The sequence below is a fragment of the Phalangium opilio genome, unplaced genomic scaffold, assembly GCF_054372755.1.
Source record: "Phalangium opilio isolate 3A_F unplaced genomic scaffold, DU_Popi_V2 ptg000011l_1, whole genome shotgun sequence".
Taxonomy (NCBI): domain Eukaryota; kingdom Metazoa; phylum Arthropoda; class Arachnida; order Opiliones; family Phalangiidae; genus Phalangium; species Phalangium opilio.
Window position 1 is genome coordinate 7,775,985 of NW_028324147.1, and position 24,253 is coordinate 7,800,237.

Here is a 24,253-nt window from a genome sequence, read left to right on the forward strand (position 1 = left end):
TCCGTCATTACGACACTCGACGGTCAGAATGCGTGATTCTATCATTTCCGATCTTGGGCCAATCCTCTTTTCCGCGCGCTTATATAGTATTACTTTCATCTTTAATCACACAGACCAAAGAGTATCTATCGTCCCTAATGTGTGATTGCTATAGCTTAAGGTTAACTCCCGATTTTTACGCATGCGCTTTCCTTTCTCCAGGGAGAAAAATGTTTCAGTCTTAAAAATTAATGAATTCGATCACGAAGTGCTCAGTTATAGATTCCCCCTATAGTTGTTAGCGTGATATGTATCTTTTGGAACGTTTTATTTCTTGTACAATATGTGAAAAACCGTGATGGCCAACGCCGTTTTATTAAATATTACCAGCAAAGGAACCATTCGGGAGTTTTTATTAGTTTTACTGCCGCCATTTTAAAATATGGCGGCTGCAAAAGCCTTAAGGTAATGGGGAGCCAGTGTATTAAATATTAGGGTAATCGGTTTGAAACGCGCAAACGTTATTACATAAAGAAGGGATTTACATTTCTGGCCGCCATTTTAAAAGATGGCGGCAAATAAAATCCAAAAGGCATCAGCCCCGTCTATAGGATATGGGGAGTCAGTGTAGTAAATATTAGGGTAATCGGTTGAAACGCGCAAACGTTATTCCATAAAGAAGGGTTTATTTACATTTCTGGCCGCCATTTTTCAAGACGGCGGCGGATTGCCAAAATATTTCGTGGTGCGTGCCCTATACTTAAGAGTAACGTCCCTGCAAAATTTTAGCCTTCTAGGTAAGGCGGTTTGGGCTTGGTGTTGATTATCATTCAGTCGGAACTCTGACTTGCCGCTTAATCTAATTTCACACACAGTTCAAAGGTCTGCAGTTTACTATACCAATTTGTTCCGTCGGCAGTACTGCGATATCCAAACGAAGAAAACTTTGATTTCTTCAGCGGTTTGGGCTTGACGTTGATTATCAGTCAGGACTTTGACTTGCCACTTAATCTAATTTTCCACACAGTTCATAGGTCTTCAATTTACTATACCGATTGGTTCCGTATTGCGATATCCAAGCAAAGATTTCTTTGCTCTGATTTCTTCAGCGGTTTAGGCTTGGCGTTGTTTATCAGTCAGGACTCTGATTTATATGGACATAGATTACGGATTTTGTAAGATACTGATGTGGAGTTTTTACTTGATAATATTATTCTCGATTTAATTTTGAACGTTAGGGCAAGTTAACCAAATTAATTTCCTTAAAAAAATTCAAAACCAAAACCCTGCACTTAGAGAACCCGATCGAGACAAGAGAAAATAGATTGGGTTTCCTTTGCCAAAACGGAAGATGGCATATTAGTTTTGAAAGGAAGGATAAATCGGTTCTTTCTTGACAGTCGAAATGGGCCACGATTAGCTAGCCGGAATAGAGAGAGAACCGGGGGAACATCGTGCTTACATAATATCATCATCCCCAGCAGCAGCAGCGGAGCGGAGTCGAGTCGGAACAAGGAATCGGGCGGCCTTATGTACTTTTCGAATGAATTACGACAATTCGCTTTTCACTTCATGTCGAAATAAACTCTCTTATTTACTTAAAAGACGCCGTACTTTTGCCGACGAAAAAAAACGGAAAGAAGCTAGGCCTATATTATGACACGAGCTCGTAAAAACCGAATTTACGCCGATAATCTCGAGGATGTGCAAAGGGAAAGTGAAAATCAATGACTTTACCTAGGCCTTGTTTTATTAAATCCTGAATCTTTTCAATGTGGTATTTCGTTATACCGTAAGTTCGTTAGATATGTTCCATAAGCTTGTCACTGATTACTGAGAGCTTGTCATGATAAACGTATGGTTATGCATGAAACGAGTAAAGATAAATCGACTAGAAGTGTCCAACTTGACCTCTAAAGGCCTTTTCAGATGATATACCTGCTTTGACTCATTTAGATGAGTCAACTTGAGTTGAACAAAAGTTGGACAAGTTGAACCACCAAATTAAAAATTTATTACTGACCAATTTTTGCTGACTCAACCTTTTGACCCACTTAGTTGAGTCAGAAGTTGTCTCGTCGGAAAAGGCCTTAACACGAACTTCATCCATGACCTTTCTTCTGATAAAGCAGAGAAAATAAAACTTCGCGAGCTTGGTGCCAAGCTCGGTCTTATGTCATTCGTACGAAGAAGCAACGCCAGACGGAGTTCACCCGAGTTCACTACACGCGGAGGGAGGTCAGCCAACTCGAGCTGCCCTCTAGCGGTGCTTCTAGGCGCGAACGGAAATAACCCAAGATGGTGAACTCCCCACCACTGTGATGTTTGCTTCTCTTCTGTTCATAGTTTCAATTCTAGAATGCCCAAGCAAGGTTTTTGGTCACCCATCTTCTCTTTCACATAAAACCAAGTAATTGACACTTCAGATTAGCAACAAATACGGTCTTGATAGCACTCAGTACACTCATGTTTTTAGGCTTCGTACATTCGTTTACCATTGGTAAACAGCCATTACAATTTACCACATGTGATTCTCTGATTTCTGAGAAGGTTTCAGTCTACCTTTAAATAAATATCTTAAAAGAGGCATGCGCAGGTAAGAAGACAAAGTGGGAGGTATTAGCTAAAATATTAAAACATGAAAAATAAAAAAAGACTTAAATTTGTGGTTAAATATTAGCGTGTAGAGGGGGAAATACCTATAGCTTATACCTCGTAAGATTATTAAAGGTAGTTTATATTCAATTTATACCAACGACATCTTGTCTTTGGGGGAAAAACAATTTAACCTTCATAAAAAGAGCCGACAAGAACCTACGTCATAAGATTGAATAAAAATTGAAAAATGTAGGCCTAGGAATATATTTCAACTTTAATTTTGAAAATGACGCCATATTTTATTATTTTTATTGAGTAGAATTTATGATCAAAACAAAAGTGTGGCTTATAATTAGTGCATGGGGAAAAAATTTAAACTAGGGTAGACGGGACCATAATTAGCATACGAATACACGCGAAATTCACCTCAAACATTGACATTTAATAACTGCTCCAAAGTAATAATTAAAATTTAAAAGGAAAAAAGTTAAAAAATAAACATTAAATATTTAAAATCACGAGACAAGAAAATATGTAACTAGAGAATTTTTTATTAACAACCCAGGAGTGGAAAAAGAATTCCTCAAATAACTCGAATATTCATAATTTATATCCAGGATCTGTGTTCAAATAATCAAAAATAATGAAGCACTCTTTGTAGAAAAAGTCTTGAAGGCCGACTTCCATTGAAAAGAGTTCTAGCGAACTGAAAACCGAGCATCGAGACTAACAATGGAGCGACGGTGCCCATTTTCGAATCCCCGCTGGGGTAAATGATAGAAGGGTTCTAGCAAACTAAAAGCCGTGCAATGTGGTTCTAGCGAACTGAAGATACACAATAGAGAGTTTCCTTCAGGGGAAAGCAAAAATTCGAGAGGAAATAAATTTAAAAGGATTTCTATTGTTCATCTTCAGTTCGCTAGAACCACATTGCACGACTTTCAGTTAGCGAGAACCCTTCCAACTTTTGACCCAGAGGGGATTCGAAAATCGGCACGCTCGCTTCATTGTTAGTCTCGATGCTCGGTTTTCACTTCGCTAGAACCCTTTTCGATGGAAGTCGGCCTTTAAGAAGTGTAAGTGTTACAATATGGACTGGCTGTAGGTCCAGATATTGAAATTTTCAGCTTTTAAAAACATATTACATTGCGACTGCGAATTAGCTACTTGCATATTTGAACAATATAAACTCAAAATATTTAATGTAGGCGATGGATAAGTTGGTAGTATCATGTGACCTATATTTTTAATTTAATTAGCTGTATTATAAGTAACATAGCTGCAAAGAGTTTTAATACTGAAAAGTTCATAAAAGAGCAGACGACACACTAGCAACACCAGATACATTTTCAACCTTCCCAATTAGAATCATAACAATACTTCTAGTTGTGATATTTATGTGTGTACAAGAAATTCTTGAAATATCCTGCCAATTTTTCCAAAATTTTGAAGCATATGTATTTTTATTTTGTGACATCTAATTTTATGAGATGATTTTTAGTGTTTCGGTGGCGAGGCTAATCCACCGATAGATCGGATTTTGGTGGTAATAGGGATGTCGTACGTAAGGCTGACGTTCTTTTAGTTTTTGACGTGCGTGTAATTTATTGCGATGGGTGGTCCATCGATCGTCACGTGGGCGTTTTCCCGCCATTTTTAGGCCTAAAAAATCTACTTTTGACGAGATTAATTTCTGCGAGATCCCCACGCGCTACTACACAAAAAATATAACTAAAGAGTCAGCTTGGAGATTATTAAAAAGTTTTGGCAAAATAAAAAAAAAGAAAATCCGAAGAAACATGACGAGATAATCGAAAATTACTCGGTGTTTTTGGTCTCCCCGAGGGGCGGGTCACCCTGACTACTTGTGCGGCGCAACTCTTCAATTTTTATCGTAAAAAAATGTAGAATTTTTTTTTTGCTTTCGTTAGATAACGTTGCGTCGCTCGTAGATCGTCAGAAAGGGTGGTGTACTGAGCATCTTGGTTGAAAATTAAGATTATTTTTTTATTATTAAGAGATCGGACGGGTGACGACGTTAAAGAAAAAGAGGCCAATTTTTGGACCAAAATTTACCTGTAGTAACAGGAATACATACAGCTAATAAGAATCATTGTGCTACATCCATTTTCTCGACGTATCTAGGCTGATTTTGTGGGAGGAGTTACACTAATCATTACGTATGACTGTAAGTTCTTAAGATATGTTCCATAAGTTTGTAACTGGTTACAAAGTGGAGCTTGTTATGAAGTGACGTAGGTGAAACATCATAGATTCTTATGAAGTGACCCCTGGAGAGGTGCTGTCAAAGGCTTAATTTACTACAGACTAAATAGGACTAGATGGGCTGCAAAATTAACCGAGTGTAGTACTTCAATTCTCGCTTGTCGTTCTCGAACTAGCTCGAGCTGTAAGTCTCTAGCATTACGAAATAACTGCATTATCATACTTGTAGAACATACCTTATAAACTTATGGTGTGCCGAATTTTACCTCTTGAACAATCTATCTCACTGTGCATTGCCAATTGCACTACCTCGCGCTCGCGTTTATTGGACCTCAAGTTGATACCAACCAATGAAATCATAGTTAGAAAGACGCCATCTGAATTATGACGCATGACGGATAGTAAGTTCCTAAGCCCTACCCATAAACCCCGCGTAGAAATTGACGTTTTAGATTTGGGGCGCACGTTGATTCCAATTCTCTGTATGTATTCATGGTAGTAGTGATGAAATTGTTGCGCCTTTTTTGGCAACCCCTGGTTCGTTAATTGGGAGAGTCTATTTAAGTAATCATAACGGACTGAAACATTATAATTACTGTTATTGTGATACGTGTGTTAAAATCATTTAGTCTATTCGCACCAAAGTTCAGTTTATTTATTTATTCATTGAAAATTTTGCTCAGATTATTAAAACAAAAGCCCGCACAAAAAAAGTTTAATTTAATTTTGGTATAAAAACCGCTCGCTCGAAAAGTTCTATTAATTGGTTAATTTGGGTTTTTAAACCCGCCCGCACAGAAAAATTCTTAATTTATTTCTTAATTCCGCTCAGTTCCTTAGTTATTAATTTGGGTTTTTAAACCCGCCCGCACAGAAAAATTCCTTAAAACATTTTTATTTACCTCTTTAGGTTTGCTCGCTCTATTTTATTTTTCTCGAGGACCCCACAGTTATTCTTTTCTCGAGTTCTTTCTGGTACCACGCTCTAAACAGTGACTGACTTCTAACTTCTGATTTTGCTCAAAAAACGTTTTTACTTTCTCTTATTTTTAAGGGGGCCCACACGCCCCCCCCCCAGCTCAGTGCCCTTTTGGCTATTCTTAAAAACTATTTCGCTTTACTGGTGATTTTCCACTAGCAGGGCCGTTCACCTGCCTCAACTTTCTTTTCAATCTTTACCTACGTAAAGGGTTTTTACAGTTTGCTTCTGGTTTACTTTTTTCACTCTTTGTACCCCCAGCAGGGTGCTCTATTTTTGAACTATTTTTTACCCTCAAAAATATCTTTTAGCACGAAAACATTTTTAAAAATACATGAATAACAAATTTTCCAAATTTTACACAAACAACTTAATTTTCTCGAATTTTAGAACAGGCACAATAAAATAATAATAACAATAAAAAATATAAAAAACGTTAATCAACTAAATGACAATAATACTACTACTAATGAATGAATTAAGAAAATTTTGACAAAATATTTTACACTCCCCACCTTGAACCGTAAGGGTTCAAAATGGGTTTACAATTAAACAACAAAAAAAATTAAATTCATATTTCTAAATTATACAGCAACTGTACTGGACGCCTTAAACGGTTCCCGTTTGGTAACCTCACTAGGCAAGAACGGACGACACCGTCTCTACCTTTCGTTAGTTCAACTACGATTGCTAATTTCCACATAGCTCTAGGCTGTTTAGAGTCTTCTATAAGCACAACGTCATCAATTTTTAATTCACGCGTGGGTACTCCATTAGATATTTTATGATGGGCAGACCTTAATTCAAGCAAGTAGTCGTGCTTCCATCTCACCCAAAACCTATCAAGAAGGGTTTGGCGGTATTTAAGTCTCTTAATTAATTCGCGTTTATCTGAGGGGGGCATTTCACTAGATGAATATATTTGGGACGGCAACGCGGTTAACCGTTTACCCACGAGAAAGTGCGCTGGAGTTAGGGGGCACGGTTCCCCTGGATTCTCGTGTACGAACGTCAAAGGTCGAGAGTTAATGGTCGCCTCGATTTCTATTAAAATGGTTTCAAGTTCCTCATATTTGAGGTGGGCTTTACCGAGCACTTTTCTGAGAGCGCCTTTGACTGACCTCACCAGTCGCTCCCAGAAGCCTCCCCACCATGCTCCTCTTTCGGCTATGTACTTCCAGGTAATCTTTAAAGCTCCGAAATAATTCAGAACCTCTGGGTTCCTCATATGCTCTAACAAAATTTGCAGATCTGCATCTGCGCGCTTAAATGTCGCCGCGTTATCACTCATTATGATCCGCACTATTCCTCTACGGGCTATGAACCTTCTAAACGACATTAGAAAACTCTCCGTACTTAAACTGGATACAAGTTCTAAATGCACCGCGCGCGTCACTGCGCATGTATACAGCGCTATATAGCATTTTTCATTGTTTTTAGTGTAAAGCGGTCCGGCGTGGTCAATACCACAGACTTCAAAGGGCGGTGCTGCATTTATTCTAATTCCCGGTAAGGGTGCCATTACGGCCATGGCTGGCTTTGCTTTGAAGACTTTGCACCGAGGACACGAAGCTACAATTTTCTTAATGAGTTGTCTTCCTTTCGGGACCCACGTAGTTTCTCTTAATTCGACTTGAATATCGTTAACCCCGGCATGTTGTAATCTTAAATGGATGGACACGACCATCAGATGGGTTAACCTTTGGTTGGCGGCCAGAATGTACGGATGTTTTTCTTGGTACGTCATTTTTGCGGCGTCTAATCTTCCGCCTACTCTTAGAAGCCCATTGGCATCTATTTGGGGGCTCAGCGACAGAATTTTTGATGCTCGAGGGACTGGCTTCCCGGCTTCTAAGTTTCTCATTTCTTCTCCGTAACATTCACCTTGGGCCTTGGCTATCCAAAACCTCTCGGCCTCCTCTAGCTCTACTGTTTTTAAGGGTCCGCTTCTCTTGGTGCTCTTTGGCTTGGAATTATGCACAAATCGTCTAATCCAGGCGGTTAGACGAAGCACGGGTTTTAGCTCAGTATAATTTTCTAATGCTAGCAAAGGTTCCAAGGGCTTTACTAGGTTTATATTTGCCGCTACTTCTATTGGTGTTGCCCGTAATTCTTCCGCGATTTCTTCTGGGATTTCTTCGCTCGGTTTAAAATTTAGCGCGGAAAGTTCGGGTTCTCTTAAAAACTGTGGCCCGTGCCACCAGGTTTCATTATCGGCTAATTTCGCGAGAGTTAGACCGCGCGTGGGTAAATCGGCCGGATTTATTTTACCGGAACAATGTTTCCAACAGTCCTTGTTTGTTAACTTTTGAATTTCTTGCACGCGATTTTTAACGAAGGGCTTCCACTTATCCGCGCACCCATAGATCCAATTTAAAGCGATAGTGGAGTCTCCCCACATGACCATTTTTTCAGGTTTTGTTTTCAAAGTTTCTAGGAGCTCATTTCCTAGTCTTGCGCCCAGTAGCGCGCTCATTAATTCTAATCGGGGTAATGTTATGGTCTTTAAACCAATGGGCGAAACCCTAGCCTTAGAGCTAACCAGTACGGTTGTAATTAATCCATTTTTAAACAAATTTCTTAAATAAAAGACGCAGGCATATGCACGAGTACTGGCATCTACGAAGCCATGCAGCTCTACTGACATGGGCTTCTCTTCTAGCAAATTTTGAAAATAGTACCTTGGTACTTTAATTCTATTTAAATTTGGTAACTGTTCGCACCAATTGTTAAACCTTTCCCCAATACTCTCGGGCAGCTGTTCGTCCCATTCTATTTTGCTAGATTTAGGTTTGTTTTCTTTATTCTGTTGCCATTGCCAAATATCTTGGAATAGTATCTTAGCTAAAATCGTGAAGGGGGCTAAAATACCTAAGGGATCAAAGATTCGGGCCACTGCCCTTAAAACCCATCGTTTTGTGTTAGCTTTGTTTAGAAGAAATTCTAATAATGGTTCGACTTCAAACAATAGTAAATCTTTCGTTTCATCCCACATTAATCCCAATACTTTTAATGGACCTGGGTTAGGTAAGCTCTGACCACCTTCTGTTTGACCACCCCATTTTTCTCTTATATATTTGGAGTTGCTCCTCCATTTCCTTAACCTCATTCCACCCTCCATCAGGATTTTACTACTTTCTTGGATTAAAATATCCGCCTTTTTCACACTATCCTCACCTGATATTAGATCGTCCACATATAATTCTTCCGAGAGGACTTTGCACGTGTTTGTATATTCTGCCGCGTATTTTTTCACATGGTGTTTGATAGTAGCGGCCAATAGGAACGGACTTGCCGTAACCCCAAATGGTACTCTTGCAAATCTTAAGGTTACTAGTCTTTCATTATCAGGGCTTGTTATACCCGCTACCCAAATGAATCTCAGCGCATCCCTATCGCACTCTGCTACGCTTATCTGGTGAAAAGCTTTCTCTATGTCGCCAGACACCGCAATCTTATTTTCTCTAAACCTAATTAGAATTTTAAAAAGCTCGGGTAGGAGATTGGGGCCTGATTCGACGCATTCGTTAAGGGAAAGCGCATTTTTAACATGGGATGACGCGTCGCACACTACTCTAGTTTTTGTTGTCAAACTTTCTTTTCTAAACACACCTCGGTGCGGGAGATAATACACGGGACCACTAGGGGGGTTAGTTAATGGCGCATGCTCTAAAATACCTGTTTTTAACTGTCCCTCTATTATATCATTATAGGCATGAAATTCGGTGGGATTCGCTCTTAACTTGCGCAATAAGTTTAAGGTTCTTCTCTTCGCTTCCCCAAAATTATCCCCTAAATCTTTGACGTTATCCTTCCAAGGTAGGTTAACTGAATAACGCCCATCCAGCAATTTAATTGTTTCCTCAAATTTTCCCAAGGTTTTATTTTCCTCATTAGTCTCATTTCCACCTTTGTCCCTTATCCCTATATGTTCTAAATTCCAGAACGCACTAACGGTCTCCATCAGATTCTCCTCTTTATTTGGCTCATAAACTGACACTTTCATGACCGCTAATGTATTTGCTCCTATTGTCGACCCTCTAACCTGTGTGGGACCTTGCAATGTCCACCCTAACTTGGTATCAATCGCTACCAAGGCCTCTCCTAAACGCTGAAGGGGTGTGGCTTTTGCCACTTTCCAAAAGTAATCTGATCCTATGAGTATGTCAATATTCTTGTTTGCCCCATTACTATTACTTTCTTGCTCATCCGCTAGCTGTAATCCTCGCTGCCTCATTTCTTGCGCTATGTTTTCCCCAGGTATTGTTAAAGCTGCTCCCGTGATTTCGGGGGTTTCTAACGCCTCGATTTCCACCTGTTCATTGTTATGAATATTTTTCAGCACTATTTTTACTTTTCTTTTCACGCTCACTATGGGGTCTTCCCGTCCAAAGGGATGAATTCTAAGGGACTCTTCCCCCACCTGCTCTAAATTTAATTCACGTGATAAACTTTCTTTGACGAAACAGCGATGGCTTCCCCCATCCAACAAACAGCGCGCTCTACCAATTTCCCCACTCGGACCCATAATGGCTGCCCGCGCGGTTTGCAACAAGATTTCTGACCCCTGATCTACGCTCGCTGCGGCCACGTTACAACTAGCTACCTGCACATTGTTACTATTGTTATTGCCCCCTTGCGAGAACGGTCTTTTAGGCTCAGTATTGCTATCTACCCTATACACGCACAAAATCTGATGATGGGCCCGCCCACACTTTCTACATTGTTTAATTCTACCTAAGCATCTTTGCGCCGAATGCCCTGAATTTAAGCATAAAAAACATAATCCTTTTCTTAACGCTATTGTCTTTCTCTCATTGACACTAACTTGATTACACTCGTAATATGGATGTGGTCTTTCGCAAAAGGGACACGCTCTTTTAAATGGCTCCACCCCCGCATTCAAAACTGCCGCAGATGGCATTGGTCTAGGCCTAACCCAAGAATTTAAATTTGGTTTTTCTTTATTTTTATCCCACTGGCTCGAAGTGCTATTGTTTATTTTTGTCGGAACCACAGACCTAGCAACTGATAATGCCCTTTCCTTAATTTCAATTTCCACGCGTAGAAAATTTAGTAAATCCTCAAGATTCCAATCGTTAATTTCTTCTAGATTATTAACATCCCTACTTTTCTCCTTTTCTCTACAAAAGCTCTCAATTATTTCTTTTGGCATAAAACCAGCTAACATATGGGCGAACAACTCTCCAGAATCCCTCGTTAAAATTCCCAATGATTGTAAGCTCCTAACTTCAATTTGCGCCGCGTCGTGCAACCGCCTTAATCCTTTTACATCATCTGATCTTTGAACCGATATTAATTCACGAAAATTCTTTAACCTTATACTAAGTAAACGATCTTTACGCCCGTAGCGTTTCTTTAACTGATTAACTGCTAGTACATAATTTTCATCCGTCAAGGTAATTCCACCAATAGTTTCCGCGCCTTCACCTTCCAAATAACTTTTTAAATAATTTAACTTATCTGCATTAGTAAGGTTGGCATTGTTGTGTACGGCGCTTTCAAATTGGCCCCAGAAACGAAACCATTGTTCCACACCTTCGCTGAATTTTTGAATCTGGAGTTGCGGTAGCTTGACCGACGGTACGAAGTTCATCGACGTTCCCGTGTGACCACTCGGAGTTGGCGACGGCGTAGGTAATCCGGTGCCGCTTGTTGCCGCGATGATTCCGGTTCCCGCATGGTACCGGTCCTTCTCCATTCTTTCGACCCGTCGTTTGGCGCGGTCCTTCCATAGCGTTGTTTGATCCGTCCACGTTTCTGCCTCGTTAATTTCCGCATCAAGTTCATCCGAGTCCGTGATTAAATCGGCTATAGATGTATTTAACAGACCGAGTTTCTTCTCTCTAGCCACGATTTGCGCGTACTGATCTAATAGTTCGTCCTCGTCCGGTTCCTCTTCGTCCAGTTGGACTTTAATTATATCCATTGCGCGTTGTAAACTATTTCGAATCGCCACGCGTTTGGCTTTTTGCCGATTTACGTCGGTCATTTTGGCTCTTTTGTTTAGGTCCACTAACTTAATTTTTATTTTTCTTTGTTTCACGCGCACATTGAATTTTTTACTAACCACCACGTATCTAAAGTCCACTTATCCCGGGTTTCGGCACCAAAAAATGTTGCGCCTTTTTTGGCAACCCCTGGTTCGTTAATTGGGAGAGTCTATTTAAGTAATCATAACGGACTGAAACATTATAATTACTGTTATTGTGATACGTGTGTTAAAATCATTTAGTCTATTCGCACCAAAGTTCAGTTTATTTATTTATTCATTGAAAATTTTGCTCAGATTATTAAAACAAAAGCCCGCACAAAAAAAGTTTAATTTAATTTTGGTATAAAAACCGCTCGCTCGAAAAGTTCTATTAATTGGTTAATTTGGGTTTTTAAACCCGCCCGCACAGAAAAATTCTTAATTTATTTCTTAATTCCGCTCAGTTCCTTAGTTATTAATTTGGGTTTTTAAACCCGCCCGCACAGAAAAATTCCTTAAAACATTTTTATTTACCTCTTTAGGTTTGCTCGCTCTATTTTATTTTTCTCGAGGACCCCACAGTTATTCTTTTCTCGAGTTCTTTCTGGTACCACGCTCTAAACAGTGACTGACTTCTAACTTCTGATTTTGCTCAAAAAACGTTTTTACTTTCTCTTATTTTTAAGGGGGCCCACACGCCCCCCCCCAGCTCAGTGCCCTTTTGGCTATTCTTAAAAACTATTTCGCTTTACTGGTGATTTTCCACTAGCAGGGCCGTTCACCTGCCTCAACTTTCTTTTCAATCTTTACCTACGTAAAGGGTTTTTACAGTTTGCTTCTGGTTTACTTTTTTCACTCTTTGTACCCCCAGCAGGGTGCTCTATTTTTGAACTATTTTTTACCCTCAAAAATATCTTTTAGCACGAAAACATTTTTAAAAATACATGAATAACAAATTTTCCAAATTTTACACAAACAACTTAATTTTCTCGAATTTTAGAACAGGCACAATAAAATAATAATAACAATAAAAAATATAAAAAACGTTAATCAACTAAATGACAATAATACTACTACTAATGAATGAATTAAGAAAATTTTGACAAAATATTTTACAGAAATGGGAGTTTTGTGATGCGTTTGATGTTCGCTTCAAAATTATTTCGAGGGCGGATTCATAAAAATGATTTTAAAAGAAGACGACTCTGCGATAATGTGTATTTTTTTCTTACTTCGGGACAGAATTCTTGGCGTCAATTTTCATTTTCCAGAAAGGATTTCTGGCCCCAAATTAGGCAACGTAATTTTAAACGTGGACCAGTGTGTGAACTTGGAAAGGTCAAACTTAGATCTGAGAGAAAAACATACATTGTTACAGTTTCGCATTAATTAATAATTCAATTTACGAGAGCCTGGAAAATATTAGTTTCAATTAAAATTTCCCGAGCTCAAATATTTGCGTCTAGAAATTATGCCAAAGCATTGGTTTAATTTTGATTTTTCCGCGCTGTAACAAGCCACCTTATTCCCGAAGCATATGCCGAGGCTTAACGGGTGTTATTTAACTGAAAATCCTAGGGCAAATGATGCGTCGGCTGCTTCAGATTTGAAAATATTGAAACGGTTCTACTCTGAAGACTGAAGTAGACGAAGCATCATTTTGACCCAGATGTTTTAGTAAAAAAATCGCGCGTTAAGCCTCGGCACATGCATCGGGAATAAGGTGGATTGTGCCAGTGGTCTTGTGAGCCAAGCTACCCTTCTAGCGTTTATTCAAACAATTAAATAAGACTATAGTTAAATGAAAAAAATTGAGTCAAAATATTCAATTTGTTTTAAAACCCTGTCTCTGATTCTCGTCACAATATTTTAATTCTCAAACTTAGTCGAATTCAAATTATGCATTAAGGATCAGGGTTATGCAATTTCTTGACTTAGTCAAGCGATTTTTAGTTCTGCGCGAAGTTGATGAGTCATTCAGTGTTATGTTACTGTAACATATTGGCCGAACACTCATTGATAAAATTGTAAAAATTAAAGAGTCATTTTTCCCACGTAGTATAAATCTGGGGTAAAAATTCTAATGGGTCTTTCAGTCGCAGCATGGCGTCGTTAATGTTATAACGTAAATACCTAGGCAAGACTCCAGAAATCAACTCCTGTACAATATTTTTTTTTTTGGCCAAATGCTAGTTGGGGAATATTCATAAGGGATTTGCAGGTGCTCCATACATACATAACCCAAAGTAAGGATTAAAAAAAGAGACAGAAACAACTCGAACCCCCGCAATTAAAATCGTTCTCAACTTCCTAAAGCAGAAAGGCTTGGGAAGAATTGATTTTTTTGACAGATCAGCTAATAATTAGGTACACAAAAAACCCTGTCTGTTACTCGGAGGGAGAAGTCAAATTAGCAAAAGACATGGGGGCCACAATCGAATAAATTATTTTTGGTTGTAAATTTTCTAGTTTAACTCCTTGTAATGCTTGTAAATGGCGTCATTTCCACAAAGCAAACCCATAGCTTACCCTTTTCCCCCTTTTGTTTTGCATATTTAGTATTCCAACGTAAGTGTTTCTTGTAGTCTAAGCTTATGATCAAGAATACATTCAATGTCTCCTGGAGTATTTAACAGAAAAAAATTTAATTAATTTTTTTTTTCACGGAATACCTAACCAAATGAAGTTTAATTCGATTTTCTTCGAAGAATTTTGAAGAAAACAAATATTAATGCGATTTTTCTTCCCAGAATTTTGAACAAAATAAAGTTTAATTCGATTTTCTTTCAAGAATTTTGAACAAAATAAAGTTTAATTCGATTTTCTTTCAAGAATTTTGAACAAAATAAAGTTTAATTCGATTTTCTTTCAAGAATTTTGAACAAAATAAAGTTTAATTCGATTTTCTTTCAAGAATTTTGAACAAAATAAAGTTTAATTCGATTTTCTTCCCAGAATTTCGAACAAAATAAAGTTTAATTCGATTTTCTTCCCAGAATTTCGAACAAAATAAAGTTTAATTCGATTTTCTTTCAAGAATTTTGAACAAAATAAAGTTTAATTCGATTTTCTTTCAAGAATTTTGAACAAAATAAAGTTTAATTCGATTTTCTTTCAAGAATTTTGATCAAAATAAAGTTCAATTCGATTTTCTTCCCAGAATTTCGAACAAAATAAAGTTTAATTCGATTTTTTCCCAGAATATTGAAGAGAACTTGTTCTGTGACATTTCGCCGTCTGGGCCCCTGTTTTGGAGTTATGATTTGAGTGTTGAAGCGATGACCCCTGAATTAAATTAGCAATCATTGTCTTTCACGTTAGTAAAATACTCCAATAATAACTTGAAAACCGTGGTCCGGGCAACAAAATTCCATAGAACATTTTCGACTCAAAATCTCCCATTGAAAATCCCCCTTAATGTATCCCAGACTTATCAGAAACACCCTACATATGTTAGTTCAATGTTCATGGTTAAAAGGAATGAATTTATGGGGATATGGTTTGAATTAAATTAAGGTAGAAAAAGCATACCAAATTCAACTTGGTTTTAAATTTTGTTTCTGAACGTTATTATGTTTTTTTTTTTTTCGTTCACATCCTGAGTACACAGACTCGATTTTTGGTGGGATGAGTTGGTTGGGACGATGACGCATCATCCGTGGGAACGATTAAAAATTCTCCAAGCATCCAGCATAAAGGCAGCCATTGGGAGAAGGATAGGATTTGTGAAGCTGTGGAAAGTGCATCACCCCTTTTAATACTAATTTGATACCGTTTCATCCCCCGCTCGCAAATATTTAATTTTTTTTTATCTTTCACGCGGCATGAAAGGGAAGCGTCAAAATGTGAGAAAGCTACGCGGGAGTGAAAATTCGTAAGCGGAAATTAATATTGCACGGATGGCAGCCTGGATACCGGCGAATTTACATAAAATTTTAAATCATTCGTTTATATTAATTGCGGTTTTGTTAAAAAGAATGAAATAATGTCTTAAGCCTTGAATTTAACTCTTATGTCCCGTATACCTTTCCGGTGGAGTGGAGATGGGCCTATTGCTGGTTCTCAGCATCTTCCAATGATAATTAATAAACTCCTAATGGTAGCCGCTGATGATAAGCGATGTTTTTACTTGCAAAAACTCATTATTTTTCTGAAACTAATTTGAACAGCAAGAACCCGTTAATGTTCAGCAAATAATTTAAATAGCAAGAACCCGTTGAGGTTCAGCCACAAAATTTAATAGCATGAACCTGCCAATGTTCAGCCACACATTTTAATAGCGTGAACCTGCCAATGTTCAGCCACACATTTTAATAGCATGAACCTGTCAATGTTCAGCCACACATTTTAATAGCATGAACCTGTCAATGTTCAACAACACATTTTAATAGCATGAACCTGTCAATGTTCAGCAACACATTTTAACAACACGAACCCGTTAAAGTTCAGAAACTTGATTTAACAGCAAGAACCCATTAATCTTTATGGAAAGATAAAGTAGGCATTTGTACCGTATCTAGAACCCACGTAACACCTGAGAACGTATGAATAGGCATCTTAGGTTTACATGAGCATTTGCTTCATATTGTCAATATAGCGGTGATGTTAGTGGTTGTGGATGAAGATACCAATTGAGTAGCAATCAAGTTAACTAACAGCACTGACCTGGGATTTGAAGATAGTAATTTCATAACAAAAAATGTTACAATTTCGGTTATAAAAAGCCTGAGTTGGCCGTTAGAGGTTTGGAATGTCCTTTCAGGCACCCATGAATGTAGGAGCGTAGGAAAATTTTAGGTACAGCTTGGAATTTTTGGTATTGGAAAAACCTGGATGGCTTGAGGGAAATTTCGCTTCACGAGTTGCCCAATGGTTTTAACTGTCCAAAAAAAGGGGGCTGCATAGTTTTAGAGGGCCTCTTTTCTACCCCGACCCCTAGCGGAGGGTGGTGGAACGAATATCCGGGGAAGAAAGGGGTAATAGTCATCGGAAGAAGCGAAAAAAAAAATATCTAATTGAATTGAATTATTTTTACGGGCGTCGGGGGAAACTTCGCTTGCCTCTTTCATCTATACGTTGTTCTTCAGCTTCTTCCATCCTCTCTCCATCCCTGGCGCAATTTGAAGAAAAAAATGGCGGGAAATATTTGGTTGGCGGGAAAAAAGGGGCACGCGCTCGCCGCGTGCTTCGCATATTTGTCTCGTGCTTTTTCCCGCGCTTTTATTTTACCCCTTTCGCTCCAGACCTATATAGACCTGCAATAAAAGCGCGCGCGCTTATGCACCATGTCGACCAATGAGAAAACACCTTTTTGTTGCTAGGTCTAAAAAAATCTAGGAATTATAACCTGAAAAATTCATTAATAAGTTAAAAAAACATCGTTAAGTCGTTTATCCGACCGAAGATACGACAAATGTAGCTGTCAGGGTTGCCACGGTACCTGGAAATCCTGGAAAACCTTGAAAAGTCAGGGAATTTAAAATTGGGCCGAAAAGGTCAAGGAAAAGTCAGGGAATTTAAAATTGGACCGAAAAGGTCAAGGAAAAGTCAGGGAATTTTAAAATTTTTAGCAGAGTCAGGGAAAAGTCAGGGAATTTGATTTTCGTGGGTAAAATTTCTGGGGATAAGTCTTTATTGAAAGAGTAATGAAAGTTTCTCCTCCTGATGCTCTCTTAACACAGAGTGAATTGTTTTTATGAAGTAAATGCCTTTAAAAAAATCTCTCAGACTTTTATTTATAGTTAAAATGTTCCTTAATCATTTTGGTGCAACAAATACATTTGAAAACTTAATGTAGATCGAGTTTATTTAATTATAAGCACTTAAAGTGTGCTGTAAACATTTACACTTTCGGTCGAAAAGGTCAGGGAATTTGGTTCTGAAAATTCTGTGGCAACCCTGGCTGTATGTTTCGAGAATTATTTCGTCTCTAGACAAAAAGAAAGTCGCGTTTAAATGACTTCTTCATGGTAAACTAATTTTTCTTGGTGGTGTGTTTTTTCTTCAGGTTTGGTTGCAGTAGAAAATCTTTATTTTTTTTTCTTGTCCCGAATTCGTGCTCCTAATTCCTCAGGCTTTATTAGTTAACCCTTTTTGGATTCCGTCGAGTCGCGCTAGCTACCTTCTTAAGTTTTATTTTTATTTTTTTAATCTATCCTACGTAGCTTCGTAATATTTCTTTGAAGACGTAAGATTTTCTGGAAGAAAGTGGGAAGCCATGAAAAAGTTCGGGAAGCCAGAAATTCTGCCGATTACAGCGAATGTTTCGACCATCCATCTCCTCCTTAGACAAAAAAAAAATAAATACACAATTTATATCCTTTAAAAAGACTAGAGGTTACGTCGGGTTATATGCGAAAATTATGAAGGAAAAAAAGTTATCGTCAAAAGGGTTTCTTAAAGATGTTGTTTTGTTGGTCGTCGTCGTCAACAATTCCACGTAAAACTTCTATGCGATGTGGTTTTTGATATTTGTTTTGTTTTATAGGGGGTTTGATCTTCGATATCAAAACTTTTTGAAAGAGTTGATGGTTGCGCTGTACGAATAGCTATTTTAGACTTGGGTTTAATCGAAAACACGAATATTCTTTTAATACTTTAAAATGCCTCGATTATTCGAAAAATATCGAAAAAACCAAAGAAATTGGTCGAATAATCGAAAAATATCGGAAAAAAACCAAAGAAATTGCTCCATTAATCGAAGAAAATTTCGATAAACGAAATAAATGGCTCCATTATTTGAATAATTTCGAAAAAAAACGGAAGAGATTGTTCGATTAACCGAAAAATATCGAAAAAAAAACCCCGCAAAAAAGTTCTTGAAGATTAATCGAAAAAAGCTGGATTTTTCTTCTGAAATATCGTGAGGTAGTGCAGACTTGTTGACAAAGTTCATTCCCATCTAGTACTCGCGAAACCACAAAAATTTAGCAAATTTTTTTAAAAATCTCAATTTTAAATAACGGCAATAATACTTGAAGCGTTTCCTCTTAATTTCCTGTATCTAAATTAGATTTTGATCCTGAAATATTCACCCAATCTAAATTTAGAAACAAACTGTTTCAGGATTGGGAAAATGCTGAAAATTGACCACTGGTCATTACGTTAGATCGGCAGCATTTCCTGCATTAAATTGCGTATCTTTAATTACTCTGACGCAACGCTTTGGACGGTAATTGTCAGGAAACGAAATAAAACGGAGTTGGAATTGAGTCATCATTGAATTTCTCCAGCCCTACACCAATTTCGACAAATTCCATCGGAGGCCCCTCTTTTTCCTTTTTTAAATGGGGTAACCTTTCCCCCTCCACTCACCCCCTTTGCCCAAGTTGCGCCGCCGCCATCTTTTCGTACCCACTGACCCCGTAATAACTCGACTCTCTCAGGAAGAACCCCTCGTCACCACTAATGCTCGCTTTCCCGCCAAATTTCTATCACCTTTTTCAAAAATGAAATTTCTCCCGCGCCGGTACCACCATCACCACGAATGACTCCAAATGAAATACCAATCCCTTTACTTCCCTTAATTCTCTTATCAAATGATGCTCAAATACTCAACCCTTCTAGACTCCAGCTTCTCTCGCTTTCAAAGGTGTAATCTAAATAAGACTGGATGGACCCGCTCCGTCCGTTTTAAGCCTAAAACAGCAATTCCATTTTCTTTTATCTTCATTTGAAGTTGGAGCTTTATTCGAACATTTACGGTGTGTGTGTTTATCCATTTTTGGATTGAGATTGGAAGTCCAGGAAAGCACTTTCGAAGGGTTGAAGCAGAGTTGTTTATATTCGTTTTTAGAATGGCAAACGTGTTCGCCATTTCCGAACTGCTTACACAGTCACGGAAATGGCTCCTCTACTTGAGTTCACACACCACCATCTTCTGGTCTTTGTCTATCCCACACGGACACCAGTCTGTACTTACTGGCTTCTAATCACCACCATCTTCTGGTCTTCGTCCATTCGACTTTGACACCAGTCTGTATTTCCAATTACCACCATCTTCTGTTCTTTGTCAATCCCACATTGACACCAGCCTGCACTTACACTGGCTTCTAACACCACCATCCACTGGTCTTCCGTCTATTCCACATAGACACCAATCTGTATCATTGGCTTCTACTTCATTATCATCGTTCGGTTTCAGGATATCCGCGGCGATCAGCTAGGGTTACGAGAAACGTCTAGCCTCCCTAAGGTGGGATCGCCACCAAAGGTTTTCGCAATTGCGCTTTTTCCTTACTATTATAATGGAAACGAATCGTATATATACCCCAAAATTTGAAGAAAGCGGGCAAGAGGGGTACCCTTCACTTTAAACGTCAATATTAGCAAAGTTTGAGGTGATAATAGGTATAACTTTATTTTAAACGATTTAACTATTATTAATGTTAGTTATTGAAGATTAAAATAATTAAAAATAATTATATTTATTTAAATATTAAAGATAAACCTCTCGTGCAAAGAGAGAGATTATCATTGCCTCCTATATTTACCAAGGCCCGTGCATGCGATATATTTCCTTCATTGCCTCCTATATCTATCAAGGCCCGTGCATTGTGATATATTTCAATAATTGCCTCCTATACCTATCAAGGCGCGTGCATTGTGATATATTTCATTCATTGCCTCCTATATCTCTCAAGGCCCTGCATTGCGATATATTTATCAAAACAACAACAAAAATGGGAAGCTCCTCTCATAAACATAATAATTTCTTTTCTCTGTATATGAAATGAAAATATGGATAATATTGCGCTCCTTCTTTAATGGTATGAATCCTTGCCTGTCTACTAATATTTTACGTAGGAGTAATACGTTTTTAGCGAAGTCTAGAGAGGATAAACATAAGCGAGATTGTTTCGGAAAAAAAATACTGCTTCCACTAATGGGTTTATACTCCTTGTTACTGTTGTATAGAGTAATCATGATAAAAGCTTAAAAAATTACGAGAGGACAGACCTTTTTTATCCTCTTGTTTTATTCTTAATAAGAATATAAAACATTTATTTTGTATCAAAAAATATTTTTTGGTGCTAAGATTGCTTTAAAAAAATCCAAACGGTTAGGCATTGGTAAAAAAAACAAATGATATTTTTCAAATCTAATGAGATAACGCCCACCTAGTTGAAACTTGCCCTTTTTTATCCGCGGGAGCCATTCTTAATGAGAATTTCGATGCTAGTAGGTTGACAATTAAACTACCGGTATATTATTTTTGTTGGGAATTGGATATTAAGTCAAATTAAGTGGTTGTAAAGAGCCAGCAGGTTTTTGCCACTTCTTTTGTGAGTATTTGATTTTTTGTATGTAAAATGGAGGAAGATAATGTTGAGAGTAAGGATGAAATACGGAAGCGCAAAGCGCGGGAAAGGATGAGGGCAAAAAGGTCGACGTTTTCATTGGATACTTAAGTTTATATAATCTTCTCGACACGGAGAGGTAATATTTTGGTTTTCCCAACTTGTTAAATTTTAACCGCAGGTTTTTGAAGTGGTCGTTGTTTATGTACAAGGCAGGGTTGGAAAAACCCAACCTACCGGGCTTTATTGGGTTTTTGGGTTTTACTGAGTATTTCAAATTTAGCAGTTGTAGTAATTGTCATTCAAAAGTCACCATGCACTTAATAAAAGAAACTTTGGAAATCCGTTTAAACTAAACGAAACTTTTTATCGAGAGTTTTGTTAGTGTTTTTGAAACTATTTTATCAAAACTCGAGCTATTTAATCAACTAGTTAGAACCCTTTATTTCCCCCTCGTTTAAACTAAACGAAACTTTTTATCGAGAGTTTTGTTAGTGTTTTTGAAACTATTTTATCAAAACTCGAGCTATTTAATCAACTAGTTAGAACCCTTTATTTCCCCCTCGTTTAAATCGTAATAGTTCAAACAAGTCATCAAACATATAGTATAAATACGATAACAATTTTTCAATCATTTCGAAATTTTACTTAGTGAAACGTTTGATATTCCAATCAGAAATTTTGTCTTCTTCAAAGTTCGCACTACCCGAAGTTGCTGTTTGTTCCCTGTGACGTCACGTAGAAGGTGAAAAGTATACAAGAAATAAGGCTTAGGTTTAAGCCTAAACTGAAACACAATGTATTACTACCGAACATTTTATGACGCAGAAGTTGAAAGAAAATAATTCCCGCACATTCAAATATGAATATTATAGTTTTTGGGTGAACAGGGGTTTTAACAATCGTTCATTGGGTGATCCGGGTTTTAAATTATTTCATAAAAGTGTATCTCGGTGAAATCTGAACCGATTTTAACGAAACTTGCTTTATTTTAAAGAGAAAAACTCCCCCTTCTTCATTAAATTGGATTTAAAAATGCATTTTCGCAGACGTTCCCTTTAAGCTGATGAGAAAACTGCTATTTAATGCGCCTTTGGAAACTGATACTATTAGATGCCTTAATTTTTATTTTTTAATAATTTGTCTGCTACCATTTTGTCATCCGCGGGTTGTCGCTATCTATACGAGGTCTAAATTTGGATCTACGATGTTTTACTCTGCTGGGGAATTAAACGGGTGGGGGAGGAGGGTTTGAAGAGTGTAGTTATTATAAATCGTGTGTATATACCGAATGGATATTTATGGCAAAAAGGGGTTTTCATTAAAGCGGCGTGTCGCCGGAAATTGCCCCAGCTGGCTACAAATACGTTTCCTGTTTTTATACCAAATTGCCGTCGACTTTCTATAATTCTACAAAGAAACTAAAGAAAGAAAAAAAAATGATATTAAAATCACGTAAAGGGGTAGACACTCATCCAGACAAAAATATTCTGGAATCAAGGGAAGATTTAGTTTATTTATTCGATATGCTACAAGATTGTCATGATATTTTAATAAACCGAATTGAACGCTGATTGAAGTAGCTCTACTGAATCGTTGCTGTTGCCAAAATGAACTACTGGTCCAATTGATCTGAATTGAACTGATCTTATGATCAGAATAAGGCTACGTTACGAGACGAGTCAAGTCCCTTTCCGTATTTAATGACTTAGACTGTGATATTATCATCTGTTATTCCGTATTTTTAATTCGAGTGGTTTTTATTGCAGACTGTCTGGCAGACGTTTTCATATGTTTCTAGAGGAAAAATCTCTCTTCATCCAAATCTGTTTAATGTTTTATTTATTACCTCAAAATATTTAGTTATTTTTTTTTAAAGATATATAACGTCGTTGGGAATCCACAGTCTCCCCTTTACTTTTCAATACTATTTAAAGGCCGACTTCCAGCAAAAAGGGTTCTTTCGAACTAAAAACCGAGCATCGAGACTAACAATGGACTGAGCTACCGTGCCGATTTTCGAATCCCCGCTGGGGCAAAAGTTGGAAGGGGGTTCTAGAGAACTGAAAGCCGTGCAATGCGGTTTTAGCGAACTGAAGATGAATCAATAGAAATCCTTTTAAACTTTTTTCCTCCCGAATTTTTTTGCTTTCCTCTGAAGGAAATTCTCTATTCTGTATCTTCAGTTCACTAGAACCGTTCCAACTGTTACCCCAGCGGGGATTCGAAAATCGGTGCGGTCGCCCCCATTGTTAGTCTTGTTTCGATGCTCGGATTTCAGTTAGCTAGAACCCTTCCAACTTTTACCCCAGCGGGGATTCGAAAATCGGTGCGGTCGCCCCCATTGTTAGTCTCGTTTCGATGCTCGGATTTCAGTTAGCTAGGACCCTTCCAACTTTTACCTCAGCGGGGATTCGAAAATCGGTGCGGTCGCCCCCATTGTTAGTCTCGTTTCGATGCTCGGATTTCAGTTAGCTAGAACCCTTCCAACTTTTACCCCAGCGGGGATTCGAAAATCGGTGCGGTCGCCCCCATTGTTAGTCTCGTTTCGATGCTCGGCTTTCAGTTAGCTAGAACCCTCCCAACTTTTGACCCAGCTGGGATTCGAAAATCGGCGCGGTCTCTGGATCCATTGTTAGTCTCGATGCTCGCTAGAACTCTTTTTGCTGGAAGTCGATCTTCAACAAGCAACAAGCCATCTTTCGTTTTCTGAAATTCAAATGACGAAATTATACCATAAGCTTCCGTAGATGACGGGAATAAGAATCTATGAGTTTTTAAAGTTTCTTGATCTATTAATATTCATAGACTCTCTTTGTGTTTACTGCAGCAATTAGGACCTACCGATATAAGTTCTATTTTTTTGCATATTTTGGACATTTAATATTCATAAATAGAGTTTGGGGTAAAACCCCGTGTCAAAGGACGTCTCTTCCAAAACACCTACGCAAAAAATTAATTATTTCAAAAACGTGGTAAAAGTATATCGTTAATGAAACTAAAGATATGACGTTTTTGGAGATACAATTTAATTTTTTTTTATATATAATAAACTATTATGCGTCTTATGTTAATTATTAAGTATATTCGTATATATAAATCGTCTCTTCCTCCATTAATATTTATTAATTAAAACACTTTAAATAGTACCAATTCAATTTATTGATTGGTGTAGTT

At 37.9% G+C, this 24,253-nt stretch overlaps 2 protein-coding genes across 3 annotated transcripts in view; one reads left to right on the forward strand and one right to left on the reverse strand.

Moving 5' to 3' along the window:
- LOC149710188 (uncharacterized) overlaps window positions 1-24,253 on the forward strand; it is a 321,109-nt gene that overhangs the window by 93,557 nt on the left and 203,299 nt on the right. The gene's annotated exons all lie outside the window — the stretch shown is intronic.
- LOC149710190 (uncharacterized) lies at window positions 6,354-11,795 on the reverse strand. Its single transcript, XM_089860770.1, has one exon. It carries the CDS (start codon window positions 11,793-11,795, stop codon window positions 6,354-6,356), a length of 5,442 nt encoding a protein of 1,813 aa, XP_089716896.1.

Bases quoted from the DNA above. Each gene is read 5' to 3' on its own strand.
- LOC149710190 (XM_089860770.1), bottom strand. From the start codon at position 11,795: ATGACCGACGTAAATCGGCAAAAAGCCAAACGCGTGGCGATTCGAAAT.